The sequence below is a fragment of the Rattus norvegicus genome, chromosome X (genome assembly GCF_036323735.1).
Source record: "Rattus norvegicus strain BN/NHsdMcwi chromosome X, GRCr8, whole genome shotgun sequence".
NCBI lineage: Eukaryota > Metazoa > Chordata > Mammalia > Rodentia > Muridae > Rattus > Rattus norvegicus.
Genome location: NC_086039.1, coordinates 24,433,010 through 24,451,356, shown reverse-complemented (window position 1 = coordinate 24,451,356; position 18,347 = coordinate 24,433,010). Strand labels below are relative to the sequence as shown.

At 36.8% G+C, this 18,347-nt stretch overlaps 1 protein-coding gene across 44 annotated transcripts in view; it reads right to left on the bottom strand.

Moving 5' to 3' along the window:
* The window catches only part of Huwe1 (HECT, UBA and WWE domain containing E3 ubiquitin protein ligase 1), a 130,091-nt gene that overhangs the window by 29,442 nt on the left and 82,302 nt on the right, over positions 1 to 18,347 (bottom strand). For 38 of the 44 annotated variants that reach the window (XM_063280233.1, XM_063280199.1, XM_063280222.1 and 35 more), the window contains 16 exons: positions 18,093 to 18,215; positions 17,622 to 17,717; positions 16,713 to 16,982; positions 15,987 to 16,139; positions 14,647 to 14,774; positions 14,369 to 14,450; positions 13,347 to 13,523; positions 12,927 to 13,086; positions 11,986 to 12,344; positions 8,962 to 9,157; positions 8,049 to 8,216; positions 6,609 to 6,754; positions 6,101 to 6,167; positions 4,596 to 4,813; positions 2,198 to 2,409; positions 1,659 to 1,841 (listed from right to left, as the gene is read on the bottom strand). In XM_063280233.1, the coding sequence (XP_063136303.1) occupies positions 1,659 to 1,841; positions 2,198 to 2,409; positions 4,596 to 4,813; positions 6,101 to 6,167; positions 6,609 to 6,754; positions 8,049 to 8,216; positions 8,962 to 9,157; positions 11,986 to 12,344; positions 12,927 to 13,086; positions 13,347 to 13,523; positions 14,369 to 14,450; positions 14,647 to 14,774; positions 15,987 to 16,139; positions 16,713 to 16,982; positions 17,622 to 17,717; positions 18,093 to 18,215 (2,738 nt within the window). The remainder of the gene's footprint in view (positions 1 to 1,658; positions 1,842 to 2,197; positions 2,410 to 4,595; positions 4,814 to 6,100; positions 6,168 to 6,608; positions 6,755 to 8,048; positions 8,217 to 8,961; positions 9,158 to 11,985; positions 12,345 to 12,926; positions 13,087 to 13,346; positions 13,524 to 14,368; positions 14,451 to 14,646; positions 14,775 to 15,986; positions 16,140 to 16,712; positions 16,983 to 17,621; positions 17,718 to 18,092; positions 18,216 to 18,347) is intronic. The other 6 variants (XM_063280211.1, XM_063280234.1, XM_063280238.1 and 3 more) reach the window with 3 other exon arrangements.

Sequence of the window (18,347 nt, the reverse complement as noted above, 5' to 3'; positions counted from 1 at the left end):
ATATATTGTCTTTAATCCTTTTTTGAGACAGCCTCATATAGTTAGCTCAGGCTAGTCAAAGTCTCCATTTAGTAGAGAACAACAGTGAACTCTTGATTCTCCTTCCAAATTCCAAGTCCTGGGATTACAGGTGTGTGCCAACCACACACCTAGCTTTTAGTCTTTAATGATCACTTTTAAGTATAAAATATAGAATTTACAGAGTTCAGTGAAAATATCATAGTACCTGCAGTTAAGAGATGTAACATTTCTAAGTGTTGTAAGATACATGTGGCTAAGCAGAGCATCACTGAAACCAAAAGTCCAGTGGATCTTATAGATCTGACCGCAGTCTCGGATACCAACCAACACTAAAATGAACCAAAGCTCATGGACATCACAAACTGTTTAATAAGAACACAGATGGGGAAATGATGATAAGTGATACATTGATAGGGATATAAAACAGAATGGTTCAATCATTGAAGGCTAGTTGACCCACATGACTCTCCAAAAATGATGGGAAAAGTAAATATTTTTTTTCTTAAAATGTTTAATTTGGAATGTTCACATAAACTGTAGACTCAGGAGATAATCTGCAACATATTTACCCTGAATTCTTCAGCATTGTCAAATGTGCAAAGAAAAGCAAAAGATTCTTTAAGACAGTGTTTCATGCAGGTCAGGTGGGCCTTGACTTCTTGGCCGTTTTTTCTTCCCTGTGTGTGCTAGGATTATAACTGCTACCAACCTTGATTTATGTAATGTTGGGTATCCTTCATGCATACTAGCCAAGACTCTACAAACTAAGATATATTCCTGCCTAGAGAAACAGACTTTTTGACATCAAAATGTCATGCATGATCTTCACTGGATCCTAGATCAAAACACACTCCTAGGGTTATTAAAGGCACAATTAAAATAACTCGAAACATATGAATACAGATCAGTGAAAATATGATTATTAAGCATTATATGGCAAGCTTTTTGGGTATAAATGTTTCACTTTTAGGAAACATATTTAAGAGGTTAAATAGTATGTTTTAAAAAAATTAATTTCCAAGAATTGAGCTGCAGAAAAGCAAAACACAAATGGAGTAAAAATGCTACCAAGATGTAAATATAGACTCATAGCATTACATGACTGAGTTTGGATGTTTAACCTCTAAAAGAAATGGTTTGGGAGTGCTATTATTGAGCTTAAGCTAAGTTTGAAGAATGAGGACAACTAAAAAAAAATCAATAGGTTAGCTGTGCACGATATGTGTATACATGTAATTCTAGTACTTGGTTGGAAGGTTAAGAAGACAAGACAACAGCTAAGATTGTAGGTCCCAGCTTAGTAGTTAATCTTAACAAGGATTACTAATGGTAGGTTAAAATTAAAAAAACCCAGTATGGGATGTCTATCACCTAAGATAGCTTTAAACTGTTGCAGTAGTTTAAATAGGCAACTCAGAAAGTAACAGAGTAAAAGGTACAGCTAAACTACACTGCAAGGAAGCAACTGCACCAAATCTAGAAGGCAAGACTTTTGTAGAAAAGCAGTCTTCATCACTTCAGAAAGTATTAAGAATAACACTAAACCAATTAAAATCTATCCATTTTTAGTGCACACATCACAATATTCACCTACATCTGATTCCCCACCGACCACATGGCACAGGACATTACTTTACCTGGACAAGTCTAGGCTGTGAGGAACTCTGGCCAGGTCATTGACTAGTCCCTTTTTCAGGAACAGTCGAATGATGTTGTTCATGCCATTATGCTGAGTTTTGGCGGTGGCACTACTGTAGAAGCTGGAGGTGGAAGGGCAGGATTCCATGATAGTACTGATGATACACATCACTGCCTGAAGTCTGGGAAAGAAGTTTGATAACTCTGTCAAGTGAATACTGCCCATTTTTAAATGATATCTTTACTAACTTGCCTTAGATACCCTCTTATGTTTTCTGCATTTTCTTCTGGAAATAATACCTACACAGAGAATTTACTTTCTAATTAGTACACGTTGTTTACTACAGAAAATTTTAAAACCTGCTCAATTTTGTGTCTGCATATAGTGAAAATATCCCTTTGGTTTTTTTTCCTAAGTTGCATATCTAGTTCACTTGACTATGGGTACCAGACGTCTGTTCAAGTTTAAGGAACCCCTTGGACCATGAAGTAAAAAATGCTCTTGCTGATCAGTACTAGGTCAGGCATGAAACTTTACCTGGCATGTTTCTCTGTACTCTCAGCCATAGCAAGCGCCCGCCCCAGGGCTGCTTTTACTTCATTCACTAGGGCCACCTGGGCATCTGTGCCGCTCCCGGCAGCAGCCAGACTTGCAAGGAACAGACGGGCCAGGGCAGGTGTGTCCTTGTCTTCTGCATTCTGGGTGTGTGGGAGGAGGTGGTCCAGGACAAAAGCTAGCACACTGCAGTCCTGAAAAGTCATCAATTGTGACATTTACTTACAAGTGCAATTAAGCCACATCATACATATAGCAGCAAAGACACTTTTTCTTTCAAGTCATCCAAGGTACAAGCTTGCTAGGTAAGTAGTGAACCAATTAGCAATCTTTAGGAGGCTTTAATAAAGCTTCAAGATCCCATCTATTTCTCACCACATGGCACAGACTGTCATGGAGCTGTCACTTTGCTTTCTACTTTTTGAGATGTGGCCTTACATAGTGTAGCTCTGGCTGGCCTAGAACTTGCTATATAGACTATTATGGCCATTAGGTCTCCCTAGTGCTAGGAAGCTGTGTGCCACCAAACACAACAATACTTGATATTTTTTAATTATAATAAAAAAGAGTGGGATTCATACAGCCTAGGCTAGCCTGAAAGTTTATCTAGAGTACTGGGATTCTGGGAGAGAGCTAACCACATTGAATTCTTTAAAAAAAAAAAGATTTATTTTAATGTATGTGAGTACACTGTCACTGTCTTTGGACACACAAGAAGAGGTCATTGGATTCCAATACAGATAGTTGTGAGCCACCATGTGGTTGCTGGGAATTGAACTCAGAACCTATGTTAGAATAGCCAGTGCTCTTAACCACTGAGCCATATCTTCAGCCCCTAGATTCTTAAAATTTTGAGTGACTTTGATTACAGCAAGCAAATAAAATAGGTCAAGCATTTTCTCCAGCTGATAGTTGGCTAATCCGAGACCTAAAGAAAAGTAGCTTGCACTAAGAGGTTGGTCAAGGATAGGAGATTTAAATACCCATTTTTGAATACTACAATTCCTTTTGACATTTGCAATGTGCCTGAGACCCTGTACTGAAAACTGGGAGCTGAATGAAAGAAAGAGAACACAGTTAAAGACAAAACTAAATAAAAAATTCAATATAGAATTACTTAAAAATGCCAAAAAGGTGTAACAATACAGGAAGTTGAGATGGACCCTTCTTTTACTCTATAATTTCTGCTCTGATTTCTAGGAAAAAATTAGGTTGTATTTTTCAGGCAGATTTTGGAAGTAAGAAGTGACAGTTGCACAACACTAACACAACTCACCTTTAGTAATGATTTTATGTCAAATTTATATCAATTAGTAGAGTAAATATTTCTGGAGATTGGAGAACTGGACAAACTCATTCCCAATGAAGTACAAAGGTAAAAATACTTCTTGAATCTTGGTAATGTCATCATATTATACGTGTGCAATGTAACCAAAAAACAAGCACTTAGCTTAGAATCAAAGACAAGGGTTTCAATTTTTGTTCTGGCCCTATAGTGTGTGCCTTTACTTGGATCTCTGAATCTTATCTCCTAACTTAAGGAGATGCTTCTACTAATAACTCTGAAGTGGAGGCAAGGATTATCAATGGTGTTTGTAAAACACCGAGCCACACTTATAAGATGTTTGGATAAGTAATAAGCAAGATACTCAATACATTTATAGTTAACAGTTTTGTTCCATAAATTAGGAGTACAACTTATATGAATAAAAACTTTGATATAAAACCAAGTATATACAAATTGAATATATACATGTCAAAAGGGCTCACATATACAATATATAAGGAATCTAAAAGTCAAGTGTTAACTGGCATTCAAACACAGTTCCAGCTATTCCTGAGGGTGGCAAGACTGAGCGCAGGAATTAAAAAACAAAACAAAACACAAGGAAATGCAAGTCCCAAAGATAAAACTACTAACAAACAAACTGGAACAAATAAAATGAAATATCATGTGATGGTGTAAGGTGAGACAATCGGAACTCTCATAAACTACTAGAGTGGTAAACCTTAGTTACCATCTGCTAAAGCTATATAAATTCATGTTCTAGAGCTCAGCAATATTCTAAAATGGAAAGATGACTGAAATGTCTATTAAAAATAGAAATTGACCAAACAAATATGTATATTCATAACAGATATCACAACCGTGAGAAAAAAACTCTAAATGGGGAAAAAAAAATCTCAAAATTTGTCAAGCCAAATAAGATACAAGATTTTCATCAATTAAGTTCCCTACCCTGATTACTCTGATTGCTTCACATCATGACAAAAAGACTACCTTTTCTTTCAATGAGTACTTGGCATTCATAAGTTTCCAACAAAGTCTAGGATATAAACCAACTATTTTAACACTAAAAGAAAATACTGGAAATATTACCTCTTTGATCAACTCAGACTGGCCCACGGTATAGCTGTAGTTTGCAATCAGTGTAGCAATACCAACATAGGACCTCACCAACTCTGCCAGAAGACGAAGGATAGTAGAGGTAGGCATTAAGGGTTTGCTGCCCTTGCCTTTCTGCTTGCCTTCCTCAGAAGTCCGGTCCCCTTCTTTATCCTTCTTTCCTTCTCGAGTCTCCTCTGGAGTTGAAGCTCCTGAGAAAATAGGCAAACACTTCTTAATTTTAAACTGAAATAACATTAAAACTCAAGCCACAGGTAGAAAGAAGACAGTATTTCTCCATTTTAGGCCACTTGTACAAATCAAACACCGATTACCACTGTAATTGAATGATGATGAATATGGATAAAACATAGAAGGAAGATTGGACTAACCATCCATTCACCCGCTATTTCCTGATCTTTATGCAATTTTATGCCCTAGAAATAGTAACTTTCTAAATATTTATCTTTTTTCTTTTGTTCCCACATACTTGCCTAGTACACACTTGTGTAATTTAGTAAAGTGCCATCTAGAAACATGGAAATACTATGTACCCTTTATATCTCATGGAAGTATGTGTTCATTCCTTTAGTTATAATTGTTAGTGTCTCCCTAATTAGACAAAAGTCTTTAACTGTAGTTAAAGTCTATATAGTCTGCCACATACTAAGGGCAAAGACATTTTTCTTTGACTAATATGCTATTACCCAGTAAAGCCATCAAAATAAGTTAGCAAATATTTTATTGATATTATTTTTAATTGTATGTGGATATGTGTGTGAGTACAGATTCCCAAAGAAGCTATGAGCCACCAGAAATACTGCTGGGAACAGAATTCGGGTACTCTGTAAGAACTATGGGTTAGAGTTCTTAATCATTAAAATCCAAGCTTCTCAACAAGCCATTATTTCAATGAAGATTTTTATTATTTTTTAATTGTGAGTGTGTGTGTAGGGGCATAAAGAGTGTGTGCAGATGTCGGGGCAACCAGGTATCATATCCTTGGAAAGTAGAGTTACAAGTGGTTGGTTGTAAGTGACATGTAGTGTTAAGAACTGAACTCAGGTCCTTTGAAAGGTAAGATGGTTTACTTTCTCACATTTTAATCTCTTGGAATTAGTATAATAATATATTAACCAAAGTGTCTTCTAAATTTTATTTTAAAGCTCTATTAAAGGAATCAACTACAAAAAGTATATGACTGTAATCTTGTCAATGGCATAAACACTCTATACAAGCCAGCTCATGGAGTCAAACAAAAGGAATATATACTCTGGTACAAACAGTGTCAACAAAAGGACATCACCATAATGACCATTACCAACATAATGGAAATTACAATTCTATTAAGTTTAGCACCCTGTATCTGCAGAATATCTGGCACAGCCCTAAAAAAAAAATCAGTTAGATGAGTAAATGTAAAAATGACAGTGACACCTGTTAGGAAACACCAGTTTCTTTATCTTCACAATAGATAATATGAAAAGGCAAATTATTACCCTCTCCTTGGGAGGTTCCAGTTGTGGAAGTTTCAGCAGGGGCACCATCTGCAGCAAAGACCTGACTCTGGAAGAGGAATACATGTGAGCTGTGATGAATACAAGTGTTAAGACTCCTTTTAAAACTGATGTCTGAGAATGCTGTAGATTCTTAACCTTTAAACCACATTCTCCCTATAATCTACAGAAAGCTATCGCAGTTTCCAGAATAGTCAAGTAAAGAAAATGAAAAAAAAAATCATAGAAGATAAAATGCCAAAGACACCTTATTTTTTCAGCAATAAATAATTAACACATGTATTAAAATTAATACTTTTTTCTAAACGGTCTCAGTATGTAGTCCAAGATGGTTTTGAACTCACAAAAACCTGCTTGTCTGTCTCCTGAGTGCTCCGATTAGAGGATGAACTTAAACTTTTAAAGCTTCCTTTGATTAACCCTAGATACCTGAGAAAGTAGGAACAGTGGAAAAAGAGGGAAAATGTACAAACGTTGGAATTGGACTTACATTTAAGGAAAAACCTGACTGTGTATCAAAGTCACTGCTCTGACGAGTAAGTGACCGGTACTGCTGGTATACATCGTCACCCATGTCTTGTAGGAGCTGGCCAACCTCTTGGGTCATTCCCCCAGGTTTAGGATCAGATTTGTCTGCTAGAAAAATAACAAACATCTAACTTAAAATATGGTCCTTTAATTGTACAATATCAGTACTATGTTCCTAAGGCTGCACTTAAGAGCACCAGGGTAGTAATTATGCTGTAAAACAAATATAACTATAATTGGTATACACAATATAACCTAGATTATGCAGCATGGTACATCACCAAATTTTGTGCAAATGCCCTTTATAATGCTTACACAATATCAGTTAATGTACTTCTCAAAATGTACGCCTGTCGTTACTGACAGAGCATGGTTGTTATTCCAACACTAATTAGTCTTATGATCAAAGCAGTTCATTAGTCTTTTTACATTCTTAAAGTTTCGATATTAAGCCCCAAACAAACACAAGCAAAAGGCTTGTACAGTATGAGGCCAGTAAATAGGTACATCAATTAGAGCTAAATCATTGTATGGACTGGGGACTTGAAGATGGGGTAATGATATTTGATATGAGGAAAGGATCAGAATATTATTGTAAAGATGAAAAGCACCAAAAGAAAGTCTTGAATTGTTCTACAGTTATTACTATCACTACTTATTACAGTAATTACGACCTGTATAAAACTGAAAAGCTTGGCTGGATTAGAACTTTGGGTTCCAAGTAATTCAAACATAATTTTCCAATCACTCACATGCAAAGGAGGATTAGGGCGGAGGTCTAAAAAGTAAAGAAGTCATGTCACACGAATAATATCCTTTTTGCTTTTTACTTCTAATAGGCATTGTGTAAATAAATACCAAAAACTGTGAATTTTTGGTCACACCTTTCTGTTTATGGTATATTATTTTCTCAAACAACAGATACTGGTAAAATCCTCATCAACATCATTCAAGATCCATTATTAGAACAGATTTATGCACTTGATCTTAAGGACTCACAATTATTCTTATACCTCTTAAAATGTATGATAATTAAGTATCTTCAGGTGTGCATTACTTGTCAAATTGTTTTTTAAAGATTTATTTTTATGTATGTGTGTGTGTTTGTGTATGTGCATATGTGTAAAGGTGACTGCAGGGGTCAGGGTGTTGGATACTCTGAACCTAGAGTCAGAAGTGGTTGCCAGTTGTCTGGTGTGAATGCTAGAAACTGAATCCAGGTTCTCTACTAGAGTGACAGATGTTCTTACCTTCTGAGCCATTTATCTCACCCATGCCATATTCACTTTTTGATCCCAGGACTGTGGGTGTAATGCTTACTAAGCCATGTGCTAGCTGAAATGAACCACGTAAGATAATGTATCCTTTAGAACACTGATTCCAAAGTTGGCCAGATACATACCTTCCTCTGGAGCATGGTACGCAGCCAAAGCATTCAGCATATCATAGATAACTTCCTTAATAGTATCAGGAATGACAGGCAGAGATGAAGGCTTCAAAGGTGTTGTCTTTACCAGCTGCACAGCATTAGGACCTTTAATTCTAAGATTCTCAAATTCATCATCTGAAGCTAGGCCAAAATCAAACAGTAAAGTCAGAAAATAGAACACTGGTACCTAATCCTCATTATCAACAAGAAAGTATCCAGAACAAGGAATTGTGTAATATGTAAAAGCTGGAGAAACAATCACTATAGATTTGTCTTATATTAAGTAAATCTGCCTTTTTATACAGTATAAAGAAATTTTGTTTTTCTTGAGATGTAGTATTTATATTTCAATAAAACAATCTAATAAACTTTTAAATGTCTATATGAACTTCTGGGGAACTCATATACCAAACCTCCTAGAAACAGATCTAGAATCCAATTCAAGTGGTAGTGACCATTCTCACTAGTTTCCTCTTGTGCTGAGATACTTCTATTTTTCCATTCAATTCATGTTTACCATGGGTTTAGGCTAGCTGTTCTGTAATAGATTTCCATAATTTAATACTAATGTAATTACTTCTTCAACGAAATAGTAAAGATACAGGTAGCACTGTAAATTTCTCAAGGGATCCCATCACCCAAACAAATAATTGTTTTTCAATGATCACACTTACATAGAAACCATCAACTATAGTGAACTTTTGTCACATCAAGATGAACTCTTTGTAGGCAAAGACTGGAGTCAATGAGTCTTTGGTAGCTGTAGGAAGGCCTAGAGAAGTTACTGAGAATTTCCTACAGAATTTACTGAGCCAAATGTTCAACCCATGTCTCAGATCTGCCTAAAGAGATTTTCTGAAAAGCTATAGTAGTAAACAAAACTGACCAGTTCCTGAGCCTCGAGGGGCTGGAAGGGCAATGCGGATGCAGCAATTGGCTACTTCTGTGAATATGTCTGGATTGCGGCAGGCTGCTGGTCCAAGGACTCGAAGGATGTAGTTGATCTCCCGAGAGCCGAGGCTGCCAGATACCACACCAGATGTAGTACTTCCAGCTCCACTTGTAGCTGCTGAGCGAACAACCTAGTAAAAAGCATTGCCAATTTAAGTGTCTTAAAAATACAATTGAAAGAATGATACACTTGGTCTTCAAGCCCATTTACAATTAAAATAATGTGTCTCAATTTATAGATTTCAAAAGTAAATTCTTATATGTTTATTAATTGAGGTGTATCTAATTACAGATACCACATACCTTCCACATTTAACAGTCAGCTTTTGACTCCCTAAATGCCGTGATTTTAAAAGCTATAATAGTTCAAAATAGTTAACAAAATACAACTATTTCTTCATGCTGTAGGTCAATCATCACTTTGAGAGGACAGCTACAGGAGCTATCAAACTATAAGCATAGTATCCTCTGTGATAAAAACGTTCAGAAAAATACCATCTTTTGGTGTTTAATGCATTTTAACAAACTAGTCATGATATCTAGTATAGCACAGTATAACCCAAAAAACGTCTGTCTTATTTAGTCAGTTATAAATAAGTCTTAATTAAAAAGTTTTGTTTTGCAGATGCTGGCGAGGATGCGGAGAAAGAGGAACACTCCTCCACTGTTGGTGGGATTGCAAACTGGTACAATCATTCTGGAAATCAGTCTGGAGGTTCCTCAGAAAATTGGACATTGAACTGCCTGAGGATCCAGCTATACCTCTCTTGGGCGTATACCCAAAAGATGCCCCAACATATAAAAAAGACACGTGCTCCACTATGTTCATCGCAGCCTTATTTATAATAGCCAGAAGCTGGAAAGAACCCAGATGCCCTTCAACAGAGGAATGGATACAGAAAGTGTGGTACATCTACACAATGGAATATTACTCAGCTATCAAAAACAATGACTTTATGAAATTCGTAGGCAAATGGTCGGGACTGGAAAATATCATCCTGAGTGAGCTAACCCAATCACAGAAAAACACACATGGTATGCACTCATTGATAAGTGGCTATTAGCCCAAATGCTTGAATTACCCTAGATGCCTAGAACACATGAAACTCAAGACAGATGATCAAAATGTGAATGCTTCACTCCTTCTTTAAAAGGGGAACAAGAATACCCTTGGCAGGGAATAGAGAGGCAAAGATTAAAACAAACACAGAAGGAACACCCATTCAGAGCCTGCCCCACATGTGGCCCATGCATATACAGCCATCCAATTAGACAAGATGGATGAAGCAAAGAAGTGCAGGCTGACAGGAGCCGGATGTAGATCTCTCCCGAGAGACACAGGCAGAATACAGCAAACACAGAGGCGTATGCCAGCAGCAAACCACTGAATTGAGAATAGGACCCCCGTTGAAGGAATCAGAGAAAGAACTGGAAGAGCTTGAAGGGGCTCGAGACCCCATATGTACAACAATGCCAAGCAACCAGAGCTTCCAGGGACTAAGCTACTACCTAAAGACTATACATGGACTGACCCTGGACTCTGACCTCATAGGTAGCAATGAATATCCTAGTAAGAGTACCACTGGAAGGGGAAGCCCTGGGTCCTGCTAAGACTGAACCCCCAGTGAACTAGATTGTTGGGGGGAGGGCAACAAGGGGGTGGAGGATGGGGAGGGGAACACCTATAAAGAAGGGGAGGGGGGAGGGGAATGTTTGCCCGGAAACTGGGAAAGGGAATAACACTCGAAATATATATAAGAAATACTCAAGTTAATAATATTTTTTTAAAAAAGTTTTGTTTTATATGTAAAGCCATTATTTCCACAACTGTCTACCTTTGATATTATAATCTTATTTTCTTAATGTTATCAACAATGTTATATACTTTTGCCTATGCATTTTTTTCATGAGGCAAATCTTTAGCCATAGAATTTATAGATGAAGGAATGGAAAGACTACTGAGCAGTTAAAGAGTATACACTTGCGGATATACTAAATTCAGTTCCCAGAACCCAAGATGACCAAGTTACATCAGGCTACAAATGAAGATCCGTGGGACATGACCTATTCTACTAGACTTTGAGGGCACTGTACTCTTGTGCACATACACACAAATTTTCAGAAAGTTTTTACAAAATACAAAATAATTTCTAGATGAAAAGGCTCTTACTCTGCACTATGAAATTGCCCTACAACGATGTAGCCTTACCAATCATGTATTTTGCTACTGATCTTCTTTTGCTCCCTGTCTCCTTCAATTTAACTTAAGTCTTTCAAAGGTTCCCTTTATCCAATCATGTTCTGTATATAATCATTTTAAATATTTGTGTCTTTTAAAGTCAAAATTCTGTCTATATGTAACTTTTCCTTACCCATTTTCCTCAAATATGCTGCATTAAACAACTGTAAGTCTCCAGATTTTGGACACGTGAGGCAAAACCATAGTGAATGAAGAATAAAAAAAAATCTAATATACAACACACAACCTGGTACCATTTTTCTGGTAAGCAAGTGAAAAATATACATATTTTGATTCACTGTGGTCCCAAGGAATCCCTAAGGGCGACAATTTTAATAACCGGAACAAAGCCAGGAAGAAAAACAGGTATGGCAATACTAGTTTATCTATGTGTGAAACAAAACAATGTTCCAAGATAGCGATAAAGTACACTAATATTTATATGGTGATTACTTAAGAATTCTGCAAATGTATAAAGGAAGTAAAAGATTTACTGATTAAGATATTTATCTCTTAATGTTTCCTTAATGTAAATATTTTTATACGTTTTTTTATTTCTTCCACTGATATATTCATTCAGTTATAAAATGTAAGAACCTATTTTTTTTGATTTTTACAATGGTTGTTACTTAAAGGTCCATCTATGGCCAACAGACCAAGAACATTAAAGAACAAAACACAAAGATGTAAAGATAGGCATGAGACACAAAAAATACTGACCTTTTCCATTGTATGACGAAGAGTGCAAGGATCCTCAATGATGTGTCTTAAGAGAAGGGTAACTAAGGGGGTAAACCCATTGAAACCTGAGCTCTGGGTCAAATTCAAGATCATTCGGGTACTCTTCAGCTCTGCAAACATCATGGCATATTTGTGGTCTCGAGTGAGCCTCAAACAGAGGCGAAGGGTGGCATGCAAAGTGTCTGGGTCCACAGGGACTCCCAGCATGCTCACACAGGCTCGGATTAGAACGGTCACCATATCTTCTGTCAGGCCCTGGATTAGGATCTCCCCAATTTTTGTTTCTTCTAGGCTTGCATCTTTTTCAGTGTTCGTACTCTCTAGAGCTAAGGGGATATCTACACATTGGAAAAAATAAAGAATGTTTACAGTTTGAGATTTCATGACATACCTCTCCTTCCAAAATAATCAGCCATTACATGGGCTGAAAAACACACCCAATTCTAAGACCAGATACAAAGGTGAGCATAGGAGAAGACCATCTATCTCTTTTTGTCCCAAGTGTTCAGACATATAAAATCATAGTACCTTTAAATTAAACATTTAAATATATTCACAATGAGAGGGCTGGAGATAACAGCTCTGTGAATAAGATCATATACAGATGAATGACTATGGCAGATGACCCACAACTGTCTAAGTCCAGCTTAAAGAGGGACTTGGTACATCTTCTGGCCTCAAAAGGCAATGAATGCACTTAAACATATCCATTCTTTCATACAGTTAAAACTTAAAAAAAAAAAAAAACCAAAAAACCTAAAAATTAATGCAGGGTAAAAAAAAAAGTGTACACCTGTAATTCCAATAATTTGGATGACAGAGGCAGGACTGTGAATCTGAGAGCAGTTTGGACTATATATAGCAACAGCGACCACTTGAAGGAAAGGGGGGGGGGGGGAATCTAAAACGTAAGGACATACCATTGCCTTTATTTTCTTTACGTTTGATATCGGTCTCCTTGCTTTCTTCCAGTGTCTTCTCTAGTTCCTGTCCATTGCTGCTTTTTGAGTTCTTACTCAGTCTTGGCACCCTGAGGAGAGTTAGCATCACAGGACGTCGGTTTCCTGTTTCTTCATTAACCTAGGAATTCAGACAAAACAAAACTGGATTTAGAAGTAGACATCCTACAACATCTTAACCTGACAGGAGTGGTTTAGAAAAAATAAAGAAAATGCATACCCTCTATCAATAAAGTTTACACTAGGGGGTTGGGGATTTAGCTCAGTGGTAGAGCGCTTGCCTAGCAAGCACAAGGCCCTGGGTTCGGTCCCCAGCTCCGGAAAAAAAAAAAAAAAAAAAAGAACAGTAAATAAATTTTACACTATATGTTGAACATGTACCTGCACCATTGTAGTGAACTGAACAGTGTATCTTCGTCGGCCTGCAGTGAATCTTACACTTGTTTCTCCAGATTTCCAGGCAGAATCAATGGTGCTGTTGTTGCTAGCACTGTAACTACACCAACGCCCAGAGCGGTCATCAAACCAGCGCCAGTTGTTGCTGTTGGACTGTAGGTACTAAATAAAATGCAAATACATAAAGTATCTTCAATTGTCAAAATAACCAGCAGCTATCAGTAGACAACTGTTTAAAACTAATGCAGAAAAAAATGCATTGGACATTTAATACACTAAGAGGCTTTTCTATATCTATCTTTTTATTTCTTGGTATTTTTCCAAGCCAAAAAACCCAGTCAATTTCCTTATCTTAACACCATATTCTTCCTTTTGTTTTAAATTGTCTTTGCAATATCATGAGATATATAAGGAACAAAGTATGTTGCTAGGAACTTACTGAGATATTATGGAGTACTATTAATCTTTGTTTTAAGAAAATATTTCTAGAGGGACTGCAGTTTTTTTCTAAGTAGTCTAAGAACATACTGATTCACTAAGGCCTTTACCATGATAGTAATAATAGTAGTAGTAGTAGTAGTAGTAGTAGTAGTAGTAGTAGTAGTAGTAGTAGTAGTAGTAGTATTATAGTAGCAGCAGTAATATGAACTCTTCATTTAAAAGAGAAACCCAACTAATGAATGAAATCCCTCAAGAGTTGTATTTTGGTAGGATGATTTTTACATCTGATCTTTAAGTTTCTTCTGCTCGTTTCTTGCCTCAAGGAATGAAATGGCCATGTAAAATCACAGACATAGGGCTGGAGAGATGGCTTAGCCTTTAATAGCACTCACTGACTGCTCGTCCAGAGGTCCTGAGTCCAATCCCCAGCAACCACATGGTGGCTCACAACCATCTGTAATGGGATCTGATGCCCTCTTCTGGTGTGTCTGAAGACAGCAACAGTGTACCCGCATACAAGAAATAAATAAAAAAAAGCAACAACACAGGCATAGTGCTTCACATACCTTAGTCATTTGAGCCCTTCTCTTTGATGAGATGGCAGTCTTTTCATAAAAATCAATAAGAAGCAACACTGGGGTGATCCACCTAAAAAGAAATTATTTAATGTAAAGCCAGAAAACTACACAAATTAGGAAACTGTCAGGTATTTTACAGTTGTTTCACAATAAACACCTCAAAATTTATTTTATATATGCTTCAGGAAAGTGATTCAGACCCTAAACTCAAGGTCCAAGTCTCAGAGAAACAGAAGTGAAACCAGGATAAATGAGGAGCCACTCACTTTGGGGTCTGGACTTCCTTTTGCTCTTTGGCAGCCTGTAGGCAGGGCTGAACCACTTCTAAGAGCTTGATTAGGACATTAAGAATGCCACTTGATTCAACCACCCAGGCACAAGGTAGCTTCAACTCCTAATTTAAAAAGGCACAAACACAAGTTAACACAGAAATAATTGAAAGCAAATTCTATTTATAACCTATGAACTGAGCTATGTGACCTCAGATGAGTTACTTTAGTTTTCTATATTTTGGTTTCCTCATGAGTTAAGAGAAGTTATATCTACCTCCGGAGTCATTGTAATGATCAAACATGGTGTCAGGCATGATAATGTGTGTTTAATGTAGAAATGGTTTCTTAATAGTCACCTAGGCTGCACACTCTTTTTGTTTGTTTTTTCAAGCCACGGTTTCTCTATATAACCCTGACTGTCCTAGAATTAGCTTTATAGACAGGGCTGGCCTCAAAAACTTTGCCTGCCTCTGCCTCCCAAGAGCTAGGGTTAAAGGCATGCATCACCACCACTACCACTCAGTGGCTTTGCGGTCTTAATAACATTTATATTGAAAAGTTTTTGATTGATAAGGAAGCAATACAATATTCCAAGGAAACTAAGAAAATAAGGATTCTCAACAGGGGTATTATTGAAGTGTTGCTTTTAAACAGAAAACCATTTTAAGTAATAATAGGTAGTCATTTAGAAAAAAATGTATATATACATACATACACACATGATATAGGGAAATAATTATAACAATATTAATTATTTAAATGAAAAGACTAGAAGAAAAAAAATCTGTAATTCTTAAATGAGATCCTATAACCGACTTTTTAGTTCTTTATTTTCTCATTTTTATCTATTCTTAAAGCATTATAAAAAAAATTTAACTCTTCAGCTGGGCAGTGGTGATGCACATCTTTTAATGCCAGTGCTTGGAAGGCAGAGGCAGGTGGATTTCTGTGAATTCAAGGACAGTCTGGTCTACAGGATTATTTCCAGGACAGCCAAGGCTAGACAAAGAAATTCCCTTCTAGAATGTTATCTGACCTGGTGTGTACTGCTTTTACACATGTAGTACATACTCAAAGACAGAAACTTACCATTATCTTCTGACTCAACACTTGTTTTAAAAAGCACTTCTTGCACTATTCAGAGGTGATATATATCACTTTCCCAACATAGAACCTTCTATCCCACACTTGATTATACACATTTTAGTCTATTAGGAGAGTGTGGACTCATGTGAAATACATGGATCACACTTTGTACTTTTCTCCAGTTAAATGTATTGCTAAGTACTGGGTAATTCTCAGTAAGTGAATTATGGAGGCAAAGGATCTGTTACCTCAAAAAGTAGTGTTAAAAGCAAGATTCTAGTAGCCAAATTGGAGGCCTGTGGCAGGGTAGCCATCTGACTGATCCATTCTGAAACTGTTTTTGTGTCACTTGTTGTTAGAGGAAGGGCGGCTTTGATCAATACATCAGCAGCTTCCCAAACCTAAAAAGGCAGAAAAATGGCCAAGTCATGTACATACAGAGTATCCCAAAGTCTTGTGCAAATATTAAAAACTTTAAACATATTCCTTCTAACCTAAAAATAATTTGTATAAGCATACATTCCAGTAAAAGATGGTATAGCTAGTTTTCTTTATGATTTATCTACCTATTTATAAAAAACTTATGCTTTGACTAGCTGCACAGAAGAAACAGACACTTGACTTCAAAAAGACAATTTCTAGTCTAGTCTAGTGCAGTGTGTTCCATGTTTCTAGTTTTTGCCAGCTATAGGTGCCATAGTAAGCTTTAGCAATATAATTGTCATTCAGCTCTTTCTGTTCCTGTCCCCTCACACATTGATTCATTTTTTTACCTTCTGGAGACTATTTTTTTTTGTGTGTGTGAAATAAATAAATTGTGGAAGACAACCATGTAGACCTAGATTGCAACCAAAAGAATTCAAACCCAGAATATAAACATATGTAGAATGCAAAGCTTTCCAGAAATGAAGTTTTGACAGATGACATGAAAACAACCCTAAATACTCTCAAATTTTGGTACTTTGAGAACTTACCTGGTTGACAACCTGCTTCAGAATCATATCACGATAGTCAGCTCCATTACGTTTGATGGCTGTCATGATCAGATCACAAACGCGGTACACTGTATCAGGCAACTCATCAAGAAGATGGAAGCAGCCTGGTAACATTGTATCTGTGAAAGTGTGGAGCTCATCTTGTTCCAATGGATCAGCATCTTGAAACTTCTCTAGACATTTAGCTTCTTCCTCTTCTTGTTTTTCTCGAGCTTTACGTTCTTCTTCCTCCTTCCGGCAAGCAACTTCCTGGAGGAAGAAAAGGAAGTGGGATAATATATGCCAGACTTGTAAAGGATAAAAAAATTAAGTACCAGACCGAGTGTTTGGCTATCACCTATGTTCTCAAACGAGCATGGCAATGAATATAACAATAGCTAAAAAGATTAATAATGGAAGATAGGGAAAACAGACTAAGAGCACCAAAAAGCATTGTCAGTTGAAATTTACAACATCCTATGTGCTACACTATGCTCCAGAAAACTCATTTTTAGACCCTATCCAATGTTTCCTTCCAGTGTGGTAAATTTAAGTACCCAGGAATACATAACTATGTTCAGACTAATGGTTACCACTATTTCCATTTTGGGTTTTTTTTTTTTTTTTTTGGTTCTTTTTTTCGGAGCTGGGGACCGAACCCAGGGCCTTGTGCTTCCTAGGTAAGCGCTCTACCACTGAGCTAAATCCCCAGCCCCTCCATTTTGGGTTTTATTGACAAGGAATACTAATGCTTCATTTGGATCATCTACAGCTTCATTCTGGTTGACAAAAGGAGCTTAAGGGTAGACCAAAAGGTTGAGATGAATGAGTATTCACTTCCCTGACTTTTCCTACCATTGTACAGTGATTAATGGGTCAAGATACTTTTGAATGCTAGACTTTAGTTACCTCAGGTGACTCTGCCCTTTGATCCATTGGAATATCCTGTCCCAGAGACATAGCAATTGCTCTCATCATCTGGTCCTCTTCTGACATGCTAAGATCCTATATAGTAACAGAGAATTCAATAAATATTCAAATCTCCAAACAAGAAAACCTACATAAGCAAACCCATCACATAAGGAAAGCGAATGAGTCTGGAATGTTGCTCTCTTTAATTAAATCAAAGTAAGGGTTATGTGGGTACAACTCAAAGGACAACTGGGAAAATTACAATGAAAACTAAGTATAGAAAGAGTTCTGCAAGCAAAGCATACAAAAGAAAATGCAGCATGGTTAGGTAATAGAAGTTTCTAGTAGTATATACTGAAGCTTGCAGAGTTAGTATGAGTATATGAAGCATTGGCACAGGACATGGAAAAAAAAAGAGTAAAAAAAAAAAATAGAGTAAAATGTTAAGATTTTTCTGTGTCTACTCACCCGAACAACTCCTCCTATGATCGGAGGAGGGTGGGTTAAAAGATACTCTGTTGCTTGTTCCATTGTACTGGTATTCAACAGTGCCTCCATGGCATGTTCTCTTGTGAAACCCATGTCCATGAGCTATATAACAAAACAAAACAAAACAAAAACAAAAAACCAAAACAAAACAAACAAAAAAAACCAAGAGCCCAAAACCACATTAACAGAGAAATAAAAAAAAATACAAAAATCATGTAACAACTTAAGTTTATA